The sequence below is a fragment of the Sinocyclocheilus grahami genome, unplaced genomic scaffold, assembly GCF_001515645.1.
Source record: "Sinocyclocheilus grahami isolate Dianchi unplaced genomic scaffold, SAMN03320097.WGS_v1.1 scaffold131.1, whole genome shotgun sequence".
NCBI classification, from domain to species: Eukaryota; Metazoa; Chordata; class Actinopteri; order Cypriniformes; family Cyprinidae; genus Sinocyclocheilus; species Sinocyclocheilus grahami.
In genome coordinates, this window is record NW_015505310.1 from 971818 (window position 1) to 988504 (window position 16687).

A 16687-nucleotide genomic window follows, 5' to 3' on the forward strand; every position below is an offset into this window, starting at 1 on the left:
CGAAACTTCTAAGTTGACGCTACATCTTAAAAGTGCACACATGCGCAAGATGCTGAAAATACAATGAGTCGCAACGCAGTGGTCAAAGACGTTGCATGTAAACTAGATGAACATCTGCGTCTTTTCAGACATGTTTGCAGCCATATGTGTGCACAAAACATCCTGCATTCATTTACTAGTATGAGAAGGGAAAATGTTACTGCAAAACAGAAAACAGGCCTTTACCACTTAGTCATTTTTCCTACAAAAGTGTCAGAGATCACTATCTAGCAACTAGAAATATGGTCAACAACATTACATACATGGAAACAAATACTAATGAGAGTAATGTGAGTGTTGTTTCGTTTTTCTTTCTACTCTGTAAGTTGTGATTTCCTTTCAGCACCGGCCTAGGTTGGGCCCAGTGGTGTTCATTATCGGCTTCATTATCAAACTGAAGGGCAACAGATGATGTGTGCAGACTGTCTTACACATGATGCATGTCAAACTAGGACACAATTCCCCAATGTCACTTAGCACTTTAAAGACTACAGAGAAGGAGAGGGGGAAGGTTAGTGCGTTTGCTCTGTAAAATATTATCATGAAGCACTCCTGACTCTTCACATGGCTCCACGGCTCACTTTACAGAGGTGGTTTCTTTTGAACTCTTAACAGGAGGTGAGCACATCAGGATGAAGAACGATCAAGAGTAACTGGAACTCTAAATACAAATAAATCTCAACTGTATCAGAGAACAAGGCGTATTGGTGAATACACACAATCAGGAAGGCGGGAGGAACAAAGTGAGAGTGAAAGGGGGAAGGGTGGAAAGAAAAAAGAGGGGGGGGGGGGGGGAAGCGGGGCGGAGCTGTTATGGGGGCCCTTGTTCACATTTATCACCCATAATGAAGATGGGTGAGGGGCCTTTGCAGTACCCAACACCTCTGCCATGAGGGACCCTACACACACCTTTAATGAGCCTCAAGAAGCATGGGCGGCACCCACGATCTGTCCTAACACATGTACACCAGCGGGGTATGCCATTAAATTCCCAAAAATTATCATAATTCAATTTGTGGTACGATGCAAGTGCAATTATTAGTAAGAAGTATGCAAATTGTGTCAAAGCCTTCATTCAGATGTGCCGCAGGAGATGGAGATTAGTTGACCCAGAGCGCCATCTTTAGATTAAATATGTCGTTCATAATTCTTAATTTGTCCTTGAAAGCCATGACTTACTCAAAGACATCATAAAATAAATGTCATAAAATCATAAAATAAATGTTTTCTTCAGAAGGATTTTGATGATAGACTATGCTAAGACTGTGATAGTGAAGAAAATCATTCAAATGTTTACAATGAACGTACAATACTTGACGTCGCAGATCCAATTGTACACAATTGCATAAAACAGCAGCAGAACAAAGGAATAAGCATCACGAATGGAAATGGGACATTGTAACTCCGTTGCCTGTTGGCTCCAGACATCACACAGAAATAGCTGCTGAGCCAGTAGGTGTGGTGCCATGGCAACTGGGGCTCAGGTTTGATGTCACAACGAATCACCATAGCAACCTGTCACAGCATGAGGTCAGTGTTGCCATGGAGACACACCAACTGAGCAATGGGCTTGCCGTCTTTTTAGCAGTGTGTGTGTGTAAAGAAGGGAGGGTGCAAACAAGCCATGTTAAAAAATGCACCGCCGCAGCCAGCTCATTCCCCCAATTAACATTCAGCTTATTCACGCAGGTGTTTCACTGTTCTTGCCCAGTGGAGTGAATCACATTCTTAAAATCTTGATGAACAAACAAAATGTTGGTATTTACATATAAATGCATCCTTCCAAACAATTTGAACCACTTAAAGGGGTCATGAACTGAGAAATCAAAATTCCCTTTATCTTTTGACATATAAGAGGTAATTGTACAATAAAAACATCCTGTAAGTTTCAGAACTCAAAACTTTCTCATTAGTCTAAAAACAGCTTATTTTGAAGCCAATATGCCAAAAAGAAAGGTTGTTGAATGAGCCACTTTATGATGTAATAGTGTGGCTGAACACCGCCTCCGCAGAAGATCAACGCTTGCTTCTACTTTAGGCTTGTTTGAGATGCGCCTCGCCTCACCTGAAATGTAGGCGAGAGTAGGCGGCTGCAGTGAGGGGAGGAGTGAAATAAGCACAGTCAAGACAGACAGTTCTGACCTCTCGAAGTGGAGCAGATACCAACGAGATCAAAGGCGGATATCGCGTTATTCACACTTACATGCTGTGTTGCTAATAAACATGATATAATTTCAGTTCTGTTGCTTTTATATGAAAATAAATATGATGAACAAGACACTGAAAGTGCTTGCTATTTAATTCCATACGAAAGGTGTAATCATCCATTTTTACTTTAATACAAACATGTATTTTGTATTTTTATAGAAATATGACAACAATCACATTATCTCACACAGAGATCGCACTGTCATAGTGTTTGGGAACATTCATGCATAATTTAAATACATAAAATGCATTTAGCATGAAATCAGCTAAAAAAATTAAATATTTTAGAAGAGAACCGCAGCATCACAGGTGTCTGAACCAATGAGCATTAAGCTGTGACGTCAGTCAGTGGTTTCCCATCATGCTTTTGATCAGCGCAGTCAGTGGAAAGCAACTGCGCCCGACTGCACAATCCGACACAGCTGCCTCGCCGTCGCCAGAGTTTTTTGGCACACGTGAGTTCAACATTACTGCCTGTTTAGCCCCGCCCACCAATTCTACATCACTGCCAGTTTAGCCCCGCCCACCGATTCGAGCATGTAGTCTATAGGTGAGTTCGACTTCATGCAGTGCTGTGCAGACTGAATGGCGAGAGTAGCCGGTTGCAGTCGGGGGCGGAATTGAAAGCGGAGATGTTAAGTCGGACACTTTCTGCTCCCGGTCGTGACGCTCTTGGACACACGTCAGCATGACATCAGAGCAAGTCCGACGTAGCTCGGACACTTTTCTAACCGGCATGCATCTCGCAGTGATCACTGGTGATCGGTTCTGCGCAGATTTTGCTCATCTCAAACAAGCCTATAGCTACTTTTTTAGCCCCGCCCACCGATTCTACATCGCTGCCGATTTAGCCCCGCCCACCGATTCGAGCATGTAGTCTATAGGTGTGTTCGACTTCATGCAGTGCTGCGCAGACTGAATGGCGAGAGTAGCCGCTTGCAGTCGGGGGCGGAATTGAAAGCGGAGATGTTAAGTCGGACACTTTCTGCTCCCGGTCGTGACGCTCTTGCAGTTTTTGCATACTCTATCACAGATGAAGTGAATAACATGCAATTTTGTCAAATACACAGACGTTTCATAAACGTTTTCATGAGCAACAGAAACACTTTTTATATACTGCTTGATATGGCGCCATTTGTTCAAGAATAAAGTTCAACATAAACATATGCTATTTAAATACCAATAAAGTGGGGGTATATATGCTTTTATAAGTGTTTTTTTTTTTTTATAAACGTGACTCAAAATAACATTGTGACTACAGTAAAAAAGCTTTTACTGTTCTAAAAACAGATTTGTGAGCAGTATTGGAAGATGTTAGAAACACACGTCATTGTTGTCACATGGTGAATTTGGCCAATCGTGAAACAGCTGTGTCATCATCAGTGCTCCTGCAGTTCAGCCGGCTGATCTCAAAACGCTATCGCGGTACTTTGATACCACACGTGACATTGACGTACCGTCGGCGCCAGTTCAAGTCGGACACAATTTCTAACCGGCATGCACTGCTTCAAGTCAGCCACCGATCGGTCTGCGCAGCGCCGCATGAAGTTGAACGCACTATAGAATCCCCATAAAAGGACTTTGATGTAGTGTAAATAACTAGAACTGTTTTATTAAGTGGTCACTATTGCTTTGTCTGTTATTACTGATTGTTTGATTTGTACTGAGTATGTATGCGTTTTAACCTAAATCACAGCAGCGTCCATCTATGAAGGATGCAGGCTGTCAAACATACACATCTGCTAGCCAATCATAGCAGTGGGCGTTTCCTTTGAGTCTACAATCCGCCACGCTATAAGAGCGTTCTAATGAGGGTGGTCAAAACAGGACAGAAAAAAGCCTATTACTTCTAAATTCTTTCTGCTCCCGGTCGTGACGCTCTTGCAGTTTTTGCATACTCTATCACAGATGAAGTGAATAACATGCAATTTTGTCAAATACACAGACGTTTCATAAACGTTTTCATGAGCAACAGAAACACTTTTTATATACTGAGCACACAAGAGCCTAATTTTACCTACCAACTTGTTTGGCCTCCACAGCTGCTGTGTACTCCTTGCTGAAGCTCAACTCTGTGATGGCCACGTCGTCGAAAATAATGTTGAAGTCCTTAGCGCGTTCAAAGAGCTCCCGTCGGACGAGCAGAGAGACCTGCATGAAATCAGTGGAGAAGATAGCGAAGAATATAATCATTTTTAGACTGGAATTTGGAGATCTGCCTTCTTTTGAATATGGACTGTTCATATCTAGAATATGTGAAAGTCTTTCAAAACTGAGTAAGAGATTGTGATAAAATACTAACCTGGGCTCTTTGTGTAATTAGTTGGGATGCGTTAAATTTGGCGACCACACTCTTCAGAACTTCATTTACAATGGACGGCAGCACACGCTCATCGTAGTCCTTCCCCAGATGCTGGTACATGACAGGAAGGTGGGAAGCCACCGGTCGTGACAGCACACGCAATGCGATGTTCACCATCTGCAGGTCTGACCACATTACAACAACATTACATATTCACGTAAGAAATAACAACTTAAAGACTTACAGATTTGGTCGCCACATTTAAATAATAGGTGAACGAATTATGACTGTTGAAATGAAAGTAAAAAAAGCATGACTATGACAATGAAATAAGAAATGTTAAATTTACCTTTGCTTCCTGTTAAAGATGATATTTTTCTTGGTTTCACTCTGATATCATATATGATTGGATATTGAAACCATGGTATCCTATAAGAACAATGTTGTTATTTTTTTTACTTTTTAAAGATACAGCTTTCCTTTTTTATTATGGTGAGATAAAAAAATTTGGTTTGCTTTCAAAGAGAACAAGTATAGAAAACTGTTCAACAAGTCATTAAAAACAATTACCTGAAGTGGAGACCCTCAGAGAGGACTGTATCCATCTGCATCCCTCCAATTCTATTAAAGACAACTGCTCGCTGACCACCCTCCACTAGAAACAAGACAATTCGTGTGAGTGATGGCATTACCAGTCCTCTAAATTGATTATATTAATTTCAAAAGTTTAACGTTCAAAAATATTTTGTCCAAAAAGTCTCTTATACCCATCAAGGCTACATTTACTTGGTCAAAAATACTGTAAAAACAGTAATATTGTGAAACATTATTACAATTTAAAATGTTTCCTATATTAATAGATTTTTTTATTCATTCCTGTAAAAGCAAAGATTATTTTAGCAGCCATTACACCAGTCTTCAGTGTCACACAGTCCTTCAGAAATTATTCTAATATGCCAATTTATTATTAAGGTAAAAAAAACAGTTTTGCAAGGAAAAACCATGCATTAAGAGCCAGGGGGTGAACACTTTTGAACAGAATGGAGATGTGTACATTTTTCTTATTTTGCCTAAATATCGTATTTTTTAATTTAGTACTGCCCTTCAGAGGATACAGAAGATAGTTACATGTTTCTCAGAAGACAAAATAAGTTAAATTTACCCTGATCTTGAAATTCTAAATGTTTTCACCCTCATGTTTTCATGCTCTTAATGCATGGGTTTTCCTTCTGGAGCATCAGTGAGCGTTTGAACTTTCTGAAATAATTGCACAGCAGGCAGGAACAACTGCTCAGGAACAACGCACGACTCATGAACAACTAACACAAAACAGAAAAACAGTCGTGGATCATCCAGGAAATGACACAAAGTATTAAGATTCACGGGGTCATTTTTATAAATTAATTTTTTCTAGTGGAGTATACAGTATATAAACATCAGATATCTGAAATAGCTTATTCAGGACAGTACTAAATAAAAAATAACATGCAATTTTCATGAGCTCTCTTATTTTGTTCAAATTATTAACATATTTGTATATTCTGCAACTACTGCACAACTGTATATATATATATATATATATATATATATATATATATATATATATATATAAATAAAACTTGCAAGAGCTACCCAAGGTTGTCACGAACAACTTCCGCTCAAACCGGATGGAAGTCTGGGTAATGTAGTACTCTTGGTTATATACAAGTTTTGGACATTACTACATAGAGAACGGCTAATCTTTATAAAGCAATTATATGCTAGGTCATATCCAAGACTATATACTTCATTTAAAACAAATTTGATGTAACTAGGCCCACATGACAGCCATTAAGATATTTTAAATGGATAAAGATTTGTTCTCTAGTTAATTCTATGTGATTAATGTAAAAATCAAAATGCACAAACTGTTTTAAAACATCTGAACTGTTTTTGATTTGTTCTTATTTTCTCTACTTATTTTATGTCATGTTCACGGACATGCAATGTGTGACATTAAAATTGGCCACAAAAACATTCATTATAAAATCACTCATTCTGCCGAGAAAGACTTATGGGAGAAATGCCAGAGAGAAAGTATTAATATGAATATTTTAATCCATAATTATATCATTTATTTGAAAACACAGCCTATCTTACAGTTTAACTAAAAAAAAACAAAGAGACAATGAATAACCACACAGACTGGGAGCAAACCTTTTAAAAACTGCTGATAAGGAAGCAGTGTACATCGCAGGTTTGAATTTAAGAAGGAGAAGAAGAAAAATATACAACCAGGTTGTCATGAGCATGATAGCTCTTATGTACAAGTCCTTATCTGCCATAAAACTGGTGTGACCATTTGTCTTGAAACTGGGTTTTACTGAAATGTTCCCTTTAATGCTGTTGTCACAGCGCCTCAGAAGAAATACTCAGTATGTAGAGTGTCTCCTCTGGCTATTCAGACTTGTAGTGATGGGTCCATGTTCTGGAGTGACAGTAAAAAAAAAAAATAATAATTTAAAGGTTCCATGTCTCAGACGTAGAAGAGTCGTACCCGGGATGTGCTGACATGAAGATCGTCATCATAAAACTTGGTCTCTATAACAACATTACCACTGCAAGAGACGAAATTTAATGTGTGATTAATCCATGAGCAATTTTGACTAATATCTAATATGTAGATTATCAGACCCCCCCAAGAAAACTCTTACGTTAAGACATTTGCAGGCATCATCTGTGACTCTGGTGCAGCTTCTATCAAAGACTGCCATGTGTTTGTAGAATTAGGAATCACAAAGCCAAACTCAAAAAACCACTCTGAAAAAAAAGACAAGGTACATGTGTAAGTACTTTGTTTTCACAGTCAGGTTTTCAGAAATCTTTTCAATTCAAGTCAAATTGCAAAAGGTTTTCCCATTACACAGATAAAGTAACCTGACAAGTCTGGAAATTTATATTTTATATAATATCAGTCTAATTCCACAAAAAAATGACGGCAAGCATATATCAAAATGTAAATGGCCAACTGTTGTGAATTAGTGGTGAATGTGTAATAAATGGTTTATTGAAAGCAATCTTAGAACATTGCATTTAAATGATACTGTTCAGGATATTCAAGAATATTAAGAATAGTACAAGTACATGTTTAAATGTTTCACAAGTTACATGTACCTGTGATTTGGACTGCATTAAATCAAAATCTAACTAAACAATGACTATGATACGAAGGTCACATTAATGCAATATCACGATCACATGTTTAGCACAGTTTATATATGACACATTTTAGCAGTGTTTAGTTAGAATGTTTATGTATGTTTAAAAGCAAAGATGAGAATGTATGGTTAGTATTCAGTATGCTTTTGTCCAAATTTACTAAAGGAAATAAAGGTGGTGTATTAACCATTTTTTAACACTACAGTTTTGTGACAAATTTTATTTTATTTTTTTACATTCTTTGATTTTAGTGGTGACACTGTCAAAAAGGATTATGTCCTTTTTTTTTATCAATGGACAATGATTAAAGTCATGGAGCTCCTTACTTGAGAAGACATCTCTGTGTTAGATCATTAGTGACCCTGGACCACAAAAGCAGTCTTAAGTCGCTGGGGTATATTTGTAGCAATAGCCAAAAAAACACTGTATGGGTCAAAATGATCAATTATTCTTTTATGCCAAAAATCATTATGATATTTAGTAAAGATCATGTTCCATGAAAATATTTTGTAAATTTCCTACCGTAAATATATCAAAGCGTAATGTTTGATTATTGATATGGATTGCTAAGAACTTCATTTGGACAACTTTAAAGGCGATTTTCTCAGTATTTTGATTTTTTTTGCACCCTCAGATTCCAGATTTTCAAATAGTTGTATCTCGGCTAAATATAGTCCTATCCTAACAAACCATACATCAATGGAAAGCTTATTTATTCAGCTTTCAGATGGTGTATACAACTCAGTTTTAAAAAATTGACCCTTATGACAGGTTTTGTGGTCCAGGGTCACATTTTAATGATATTTCAGAACCAGCCACTTTACAAAAGAGAGCTCTAATTTTATGCTACTATCATCACCGCTATTCCTTATCACTAAAGTGCAATGTGCAAGAAAGAATTAGAACAACCTTCTAGGCACTGGCCTTTAAAGAAAACTTTTTGTTCCAGTCGGAATTTTTCCAGTTTTTCTACTGAAGAGAAATTCAGCTCTCTGGAGACAGCTTTACATTTCAGGATCTTCTTAGGAACCCGAGCTGGAAAACAAAATCCTATGTTAGTTACCAGACACGGCCCATTCTGTACCAAATTCAAAACTGATCTTGACCTCTCACTGACATCACTAAAAAGAGCAGTGAAGTAGTGGACATAAGAGAAGAACTGGCATAGCTCAATCAAGTCAATAGTTTAAATCTTTAATGCAAGGTAATGCTGAGAACCACAAACCTTCATGTTCTACCCCAGGAAGAGAGAGGTCTTCAGTTCCCTGCCAGAGAACCTTCCCTGTCTCTGCATCTCTAAGATTCATCCAGTTTCTGAAGACACGTTAAGGCATGCTGAACAGACTAACAATGAAAATGTCTCCTGATATCAGGGCCAACTTTCTAGAAAATGGCATTTGACAAGAAGATAAATTTGCATGATGTCAACGGTAGATAAAACTTCTCCAAATGAATAACTGGAGTTTTGTGTCAGGCTCATTGGGCCACAAGTAACAGTTCACATAAACATGAAGACTGTGTTATCTTTTACCTCATGTCATTTTAAACTTGTATGACTTTTTTTCATCAAAAGAGATGTTTAGAAGAATGTTCAATAGCCATCAAACTCCAAAAATAACAAAAAAGCAATATAAAAGCAGTCCATAAGACACTTGCACTATATTCCAACTCTTCTGAACCACATAATAGATTTGTGTTAGGAACACACTTTAATACCTTGCTTGTTTTTTGTGTTCCACAGAGAAAAGTGAGTAAATCTCAAAGGGCATGATGAGTTAAATATTCCCTGAAATTATGTCTAAATTCAAGAACATTTAATCACTACATTTAGCAGCAATTAGTCATAAATCGCAAACGCAAACAAGCCCAGCAGGGCTAACTGAAACAGACCACACCTGAAGTCCAAAAACAGCCTGATCTGTCAGCTAAACAATGGATTGTGACAATGTCCTTTACTTTGTGTCAATGACATCTGACCTCTTCATCTTCAGACCACCTGCATGAGTCTTTCAGGCTAGTAAAGCACACTCACACAAGGCAGCATGTGTCATTACAGGTGCATAGCACAGGCCGTAGTTACCAACCCCGTGAGAACTCAGTCAGGGCTGCATAAGTGTGCTACATGTATCACTAATCCTAATCTATCTCTCAAGCATTATTAGCGACACATAAATGCTTCTTAACAAATGCAAATCCCCAAGTTGTTCCTGTAGGAATAAAAAGGGCTCATCATAAAAATCCTTCATTAAAAAGTTAATAATAATAATATAGTGTTGTCAAACAATTAATCACATCCAAAATAAAAGTTTTTTTTACAAAATATGTATGTGTACTGTGCATATTTATTATGTATACATAAATATACATTTTTTTTATTAAATATAAATATATATAAACACACATACATACAGTATATATTTTCAAAATATTTACATGTATATACATTTATATTCTTGTATTTTATATGATATATAAATACATTTAATATATAAACAACATATTTTTCTTAAATATATACATGTATGTCTTGCTAACTGTAACCAGCATCTCTTACAGCATCAATAATACTGAAGTCCTGGTTTCCCAACCGATAAATGAATTACCCAATCCAGATTTACACCCGAATAAACATAGCTAGCTATAATGCAAAGTTGTGTGAGTTTGAGGCTTGTAGCTAACAGGCTAATCTGTCCCATCATCACTTAAGGATACAGTTTAAACCCCTTCATAATCTCCTTCGCTCTGTCTTCATCCGAAGACATCTTTTTCCTGGATCTTCAGCTTCAGCAGATGAAACGAGACGAATAAAAACGTTCCGCCGAGGAATAGCTAATAAATATTGGACAAAATAGTTTGTTAATTACATAAAATCCACCTCGGAAAAGCTTTTAGTTACAGTGAGATCCAGCTTTAACCTGAACGGATACACTTGATCCGCTCACAACCTACTGTAAATAGATTTTTGTGGGAGACTGATAGCTGGTTCGACCAATCATCTTGCGAGTTTTCGAAGGCCTGGATTAAATGCGCCAATCGTAGCGGAGATGCAAGAACCAGGGCGGGGTTTGGTTGCGTAGGGACGCGTCACCGATGGCAACCCCTCAAACGTCCTTCGAGCGCAGCAGAACGGAAGCGCGTGTGAGACAAAAAGTTATCTGTACATCATTTGCTATGGAATAAATAAGGCGCTTCAGGGGATAACATATACATACATTTCAGATGAATAGCGGTCTATTTATGGACAGTGGGCTTTAAACGAGGCCAGTGTACGTACAGATTGTTCTCTTTTTTTATGTAAAATATTTTGATGTCACGAATTGTAGTTAACAAACATGCCAAGTAAGTTAGTTCAGACAAAAAGATGCTGGAGCATATGGGTCAACCATCTTTGTTTGTACTCCATTTTATACTTTACGAGAGATTTAAAAATAACATAAAATAAAATTTATATTTTCTAAAAGTTAGGCTATATTTTTCAAATTATTAACACATTAATAACATGTATTATGATAATGTTTTATAATAGAAAGGCTCATCCCTTCAGTGTAGTGCAGAGTAGAGCAGAGGGTACTTTATGTAAATTCATGAATTATTTTTCCATGAAAAAATAAGTAAGTGAATAATATATATATATATATATATATATATATATACATATATATATATATATAGTTTCTCGCATGTAGTCTATAAAAGCAGTTTAGCAGTTTACTATATAATGAAAGCAATTGCAAATTGAAAAGAAAGTGTCTGCAAATTATGTAGTCTATAAAAGCAGTTTAGCAGTTTACTTCATAATAAAATAATGAAAGCAATTGCAAATTGAAAAGAAAGTGTCTGCAAATTATATGTCTAAAAGAAGCCCTGCGGCTAAGCAAAAACCAGCACAGGGAATAATGATGGCTATATTTGTGCAATTTATGAACTAGTCTCAAAATGCTCTCCTTGTGACTGAAGAGTGGTCATGTAAAAACCACAGAGATCTGTATAGAGTTCTCCACATGTCTCTGCTCTACTCAGCACTACACTACAAGAACGAGACTTAGCCTATATTAAGATCAATGTTTTTATTATAAACAATATATTTTATTATTTATTTTCTTTTATTGTATAATTTCATGCACCTGTAATGGCAGAGTGTGGCCAGGGGATGGTGCGATAACACAAGCAAAGAAAATAACCACTTTTGCAGAGCCTTGACCTCCAACGTTTCAAGACATGAATTAATTTCACCTATTCATTCCATTCATTACATGTATTTGAAATGAATACACGATTTTAGCTTACACATAGTAGTAGTTTGCACTGAAAACAAAAACAAAAACAAGTAATTAAGTAACAGAATATAGAAGTAAAGTTCATGGACACTTAATCATTCATTAACATTACCACAAAAAAATAACTACATATTCTACAGCCTATATTACAATGGAGATATATAATGCTATTTCAGAGATATCACAGCCAAAAGTGAATGGATGAGAAACTGGGAGGAGAAAGCCCTTATATTAACAGTAAATCTTATGTCTCTGCAGTGGTCTGCAAAATCCCATGCAATCTATTACATAAATTGCTGTCTCTGCCTCTCCCAGCAACTTGAAATATACTTGTGCATGGATTTCATTTTTTAGCAAAATACTAAATTTGACATTGCATCTTTCAGTCGGACTGCTCAACCACAAATAGCACTGTACACTGCATTTAAAACAGGAGATCTATGCATGTTCTTAGACTTGCAAACTGGCATAAATATTACACAAACACTATAAAGTTCCTGATTAATAGGTTAAAACACAGGAAATCTCTTCCAAGGAGACATTATGCCAGAAAACACACTTTCACATTTTTATTATTTTTCAAGCAACTGAGCTTTACATTGAGCTAAATGTACTCTTACTCAAATTCTGTCAAGTGTCAAATGTTGTTCTGGTCAGTGTCAGTTGACTCAGTGATGGAGAATGATGTCATATGAAAGACAGGAGCAGAGATCCTCTACACCACAAACTCATCACTTCAAATTACTCTTCCAGGGAGGAGACAAACTTAGACTTGAGCTGTTCAGTTAATAATTACACCTTTCACCTCATCTTTAATGCATGATTAGGTCTCATATCAAAGGTGGTATGATGAAAATGCTCACAAAAATTAAGACAGGCCTACTGACGTATATACCCCATAAGCACTCTTTCAACCTCTATACACTTTATATAAAATAAGCAGGGCATGTTTTAGCTCCTACATATTTACATGAACTAACTGATCTATTTTTAAGCAATACTCTTTTAAGAATTACATTAATTAAATTTCATCATCTGCTGTTTTCAATAAATACGCTTCATTTTAAATTTTTATGTTATTCCAGTTCTTTGAACGGAGAGTTGCTTTTGTGGTTGTTATCGTGACAGTTCAGAGCAGTGAGGCCATTACATAAAAGACAGTGCTCAATCCAGCCTCACACATGTAATGCTGTTTTATGATGTCAGAGCTGCAGCTGTTCAAATCATTTCGACAAAAGACAAAAATCGCATTACCAGTTCCCAGGAAACTGCAATATTTTGCACCCTGTTGTTTAGTGTGGTAATCTCTTTAAAATCATATCACATCAAAAAATGTAATTGCTTTTGGGATAGGCCAATTTTAAAACATGTAAGATTGAAGAGAATCTATCTCTCTTTCTGCAACTATCCAGCAAGCACCCAGGACACCCTAGCAACCAACTAGCTACCATTCAGAACACCATAGCAACCACCCAGAACACTATAGCAACTGCCCAGAACATCGTAACAACCACCGCAGAACATACTAGAAATACCTGAGTAAGTACAAAGCAATACCCTAGCAACCACCAAGCAACCAGACAGAATGTCTTAGCAACTGCATAGTAACACTCTAACATCTGCTGAGCAACCACTTAGAACACTCTAGTAATAGCACGGCAACACCCTGGCAACCACCCTAGAATCTGCCTATGATGACAGAAACCCCTAGCAACTATCCAGAGCACCTAGAAACACCTTAGTAACTGCATCACAACAACTGTCTAGCAATCATACATAACAACAGCATAGACAGTCACACAGAACACCCTAGCAACTATTTAGCAACCACCCAGAACGCCCTGCCAAACGGCTACACCCCCTCAACCACACAGAACACCCTAACAACCACTTAGCAACCCCCAGAACACACTACCAAATGACTATAACCTCCCAACAACACAGAACCAAATGACATTACCAAACAACCACACAGAACACCCGAACAATGACTTAGCAACTACCCAGAACACCCCGCCAAATGTCTACGCCCTCACAACCACACAGAACACCTTAACAACTTAGCAACCACCCCGAACACACTACCAAACGACTATGACCTCACAACCACACAGAACACCATGCCAAATGGCTACGCCCTTACAGCCACACAGAACACCCTAACAACCACTTAACACCCTGTCAAACAACTATGACTTCACAACCACACAGAACACCCTACCAAACGACTATGACATCACCACCATAAAGAACACCCTAGCAACTACATAGAAACCAACCTGAACACCCTAGCAACTACCTAGCAAGCACCCAGAGCACCCTAATAAACATCCATCCACCCTAATAACACAGAAGACCCTAGAAAATGCCTAGCAATGCCCTCACAACCACAAAAAACATCCTAGCAACCACTCAGAAAACCTTAGCAACTGCCAAGCAATGCCCTCACATAAAACACCTTAGCAACCACCCGAAGTCCCTAGCAAAAATGTAGTTAAACATAAATGTTCTACTATTTGACTGCCATGACTGGCTTTCAGATAAACACCAAAGAAATATGGAGATTTTAATGAGAAATCAGCCAGTCGATTGCACTCAGTGCTTTTGGCCACACGTGTGCCTTTTTGCTGTTCGCCCCATGAAATCATTTTTATTTTTGAGTGAATGGAGAATAAAGACTATTCATATACTGTATGAGGGAATGCTTGAGTTGTATAACAGCTCTAGCACGGCCAGTGTGAGTCCATTGTGACTCTCAGAATCCTGAGCAGAAGGTCCAGGTGCACATCAACAATTCAAAGTTTTTCCTGTATGTATCTTTAGCACACAACTTATTATATTGATTTGGGTTAGTTATCGCCGACAAAATGACCAAATTATCCATTATCACTTAAACTTCTCTCTTCCAGGGAGAAATGATGCTAGAATTAGCTCTAATGTTGACTGCAAATGGAGCTGAACAGGAAATAGAGTGTGTGAAAAGGGCTTGCAGTGGCTAAATGGGAGAGCGCATAAAAAAGGCAGGAAATTAGGTAAAGCTCATTAAAAGAGAGTGTTGCAGCTGGAAGATAAGCAGACTGTGACTTCTCTATTAGACAGCTCGTTACCTGGAGTTATCGAGCAGCAAAGACCAATCATATTGCATGCAGCTATAGTCTACAACAGAAGATAGATTAGTGTCCACAGAGACGTCTCTGAAACAGAGAAACTATTAAAGCTTTCAGACATATCCACACATTCAGCATATCGTATTTTACCACTTTATCATCAAGACATTTGCTAGTATGGAGCATTGCATCTGATCTGTGAAACTCTGAAATGTTATTTGCTGATTTACATTTAGATCTGTCCACTGTGATAACAGTAAAATTGATAAAACCCCCATTTGTCAGGCAGCTAACTGTTACTAATCAGAACAGAAAGCTTTTTCATCAAAACAGGCACATTGATTTTTCATCAGAACCATTTTTGTCCTCTTTCCCCATGTAAGTCCCATCCAGTGTTACAGTTATAATTATTGTCTTGTTTCCAGTCGCTCAGACAACATTAGCTGGTATATTAGTCCTGATTCTGCCAATGGAAAGAAATTATTAGTTCAATGTTCACTGAGCATTACAGTGACATTGAGCTCTCAAGCAAACTGTGCTGCCTAAATTCACAGTTTTTCTTTACAAAGATACAAAAATATGACAGTTATTCCCAATTGCTTCGGCTCAATTCTTGAATGAATTTTTTTAAAACACGTGTGTGTGCAAAAGAGGTTTGCTGATCAAAACTGATGAGTTGATTCTCAGTGAAACTGTCATACTCTTCACGGCTTCTAAACCTTATTTAATTGTGTGAGCCATCAGATGCAAAATGATCCTTTCGACTATCAAAATCTGTCAGACGTGTATATTCCATTAATATCTGTGACATGGAATGTTTTGTTTATATGTAACACATTGTTACAATAGTTAAGTATTTCAAAGAAAAACTTTTACAAAACAGCATTAAGAGAGACACAACTGACAGACACTATCAACAAAAACTAAAACAAAAATTATATATAACAAATATTTACAGGGTTGACTGCCATGGTGAAAAACTATAGGTTTTGAATAATGAAATAAATGTTTTGGATGAGTAACAGTTTGTGTGTACATACATTACATTTTGTTGACATGCAATAGTACAATGACGTTTTAGTGCTGTAAAAAAAATCTAAGATTAAAGTCATTATATTTCGACAATAAAATCTAAATTACGAGAATAAAGTTGAAACATTACGAGAATGAAGTCGAAACACAGAGAATGAAGTCGAAATATTTCGAGAATAAAGTCAAAATATTACGAGAATAAAGTCAAAATATTTCAAGAATAAAGTCAAAATTATGAGAATAAAGTCTAAATACTTTTACTATTTCGACTTAATTCTCAAAGTATTTTGACTTTATTCTCGTAATTTTGACTTTATTCTTGAAATATTTTGACTAAATATAGAATAAAGTCGAAATATTTCGAGAATAAAGTAGAAATGACAAGAATAAAGTCAAAATTATGAGAATTAAAGCTATTATATTTTGAGAGTATAGCCTATTGCGCATTCAAATGGCCCTAATTGGGAACACTGAGAAATTCCAAAGTCTCAGCTTTTAAATTCTGTCAGTTTTATAGCAAAATA

The 16687-nt window shown here is 37.0% G+C and overlaps 2 protein-coding genes across 2 annotated transcripts; both read right to left on the minus strand.

Annotated features, from left to right (window-relative positions):
- Window positions 1-3143: 3143 nt before the first annotated feature.
- Window positions 3144-5305, minus strand: LOC107590668 (prohibitin-2-like). Its single transcript, XM_016279569.1, has 5 exons — window positions 5120-5305; window positions 4899-4978; window positions 4550-4734; window positions 4269-4398; window positions 3144-3271 (listed from the first exon to the last, which is right to left on the minus strand). The coding sequence occupies exons 1-5, from the start codon at window positions 5236-5238 to the stop codon at window positions 3144-3146; spliced, it is 642 nt and encodes a 213-aa protein (XP_016135055.1). The 5' UTR covers window positions 5239-5305.
- A 1666-nt stretch (window positions 5306-6971) lies between these two features.
- LOC107590678 (retinal rod rhodopsin-sensitive cGMP 3',5'-cyclic phosphodiesterase subunit delta-like) lies at window positions 6972-10706 on the minus strand. The gene is made up of 5 exons (XM_016279578.1): window positions 10460-10706; window positions 8973-9061; window positions 8657-8782; window positions 7243-7348; window positions 6972-7146 (listed from the first exon to the last, which is right to left on the minus strand). Exons 1-5 carry the CDS (start codon window positions 10507-10509, stop codon window positions 7065-7067), a joined length of 453 nt encoding a protein of 150 aa, XP_016135064.1. The 5' UTR covers window positions 10510-10706; the 3' UTR covers window positions 6972-7064.
- Between the last annotated feature and the right edge of the window lie 5981 nt (window positions 10707-16687).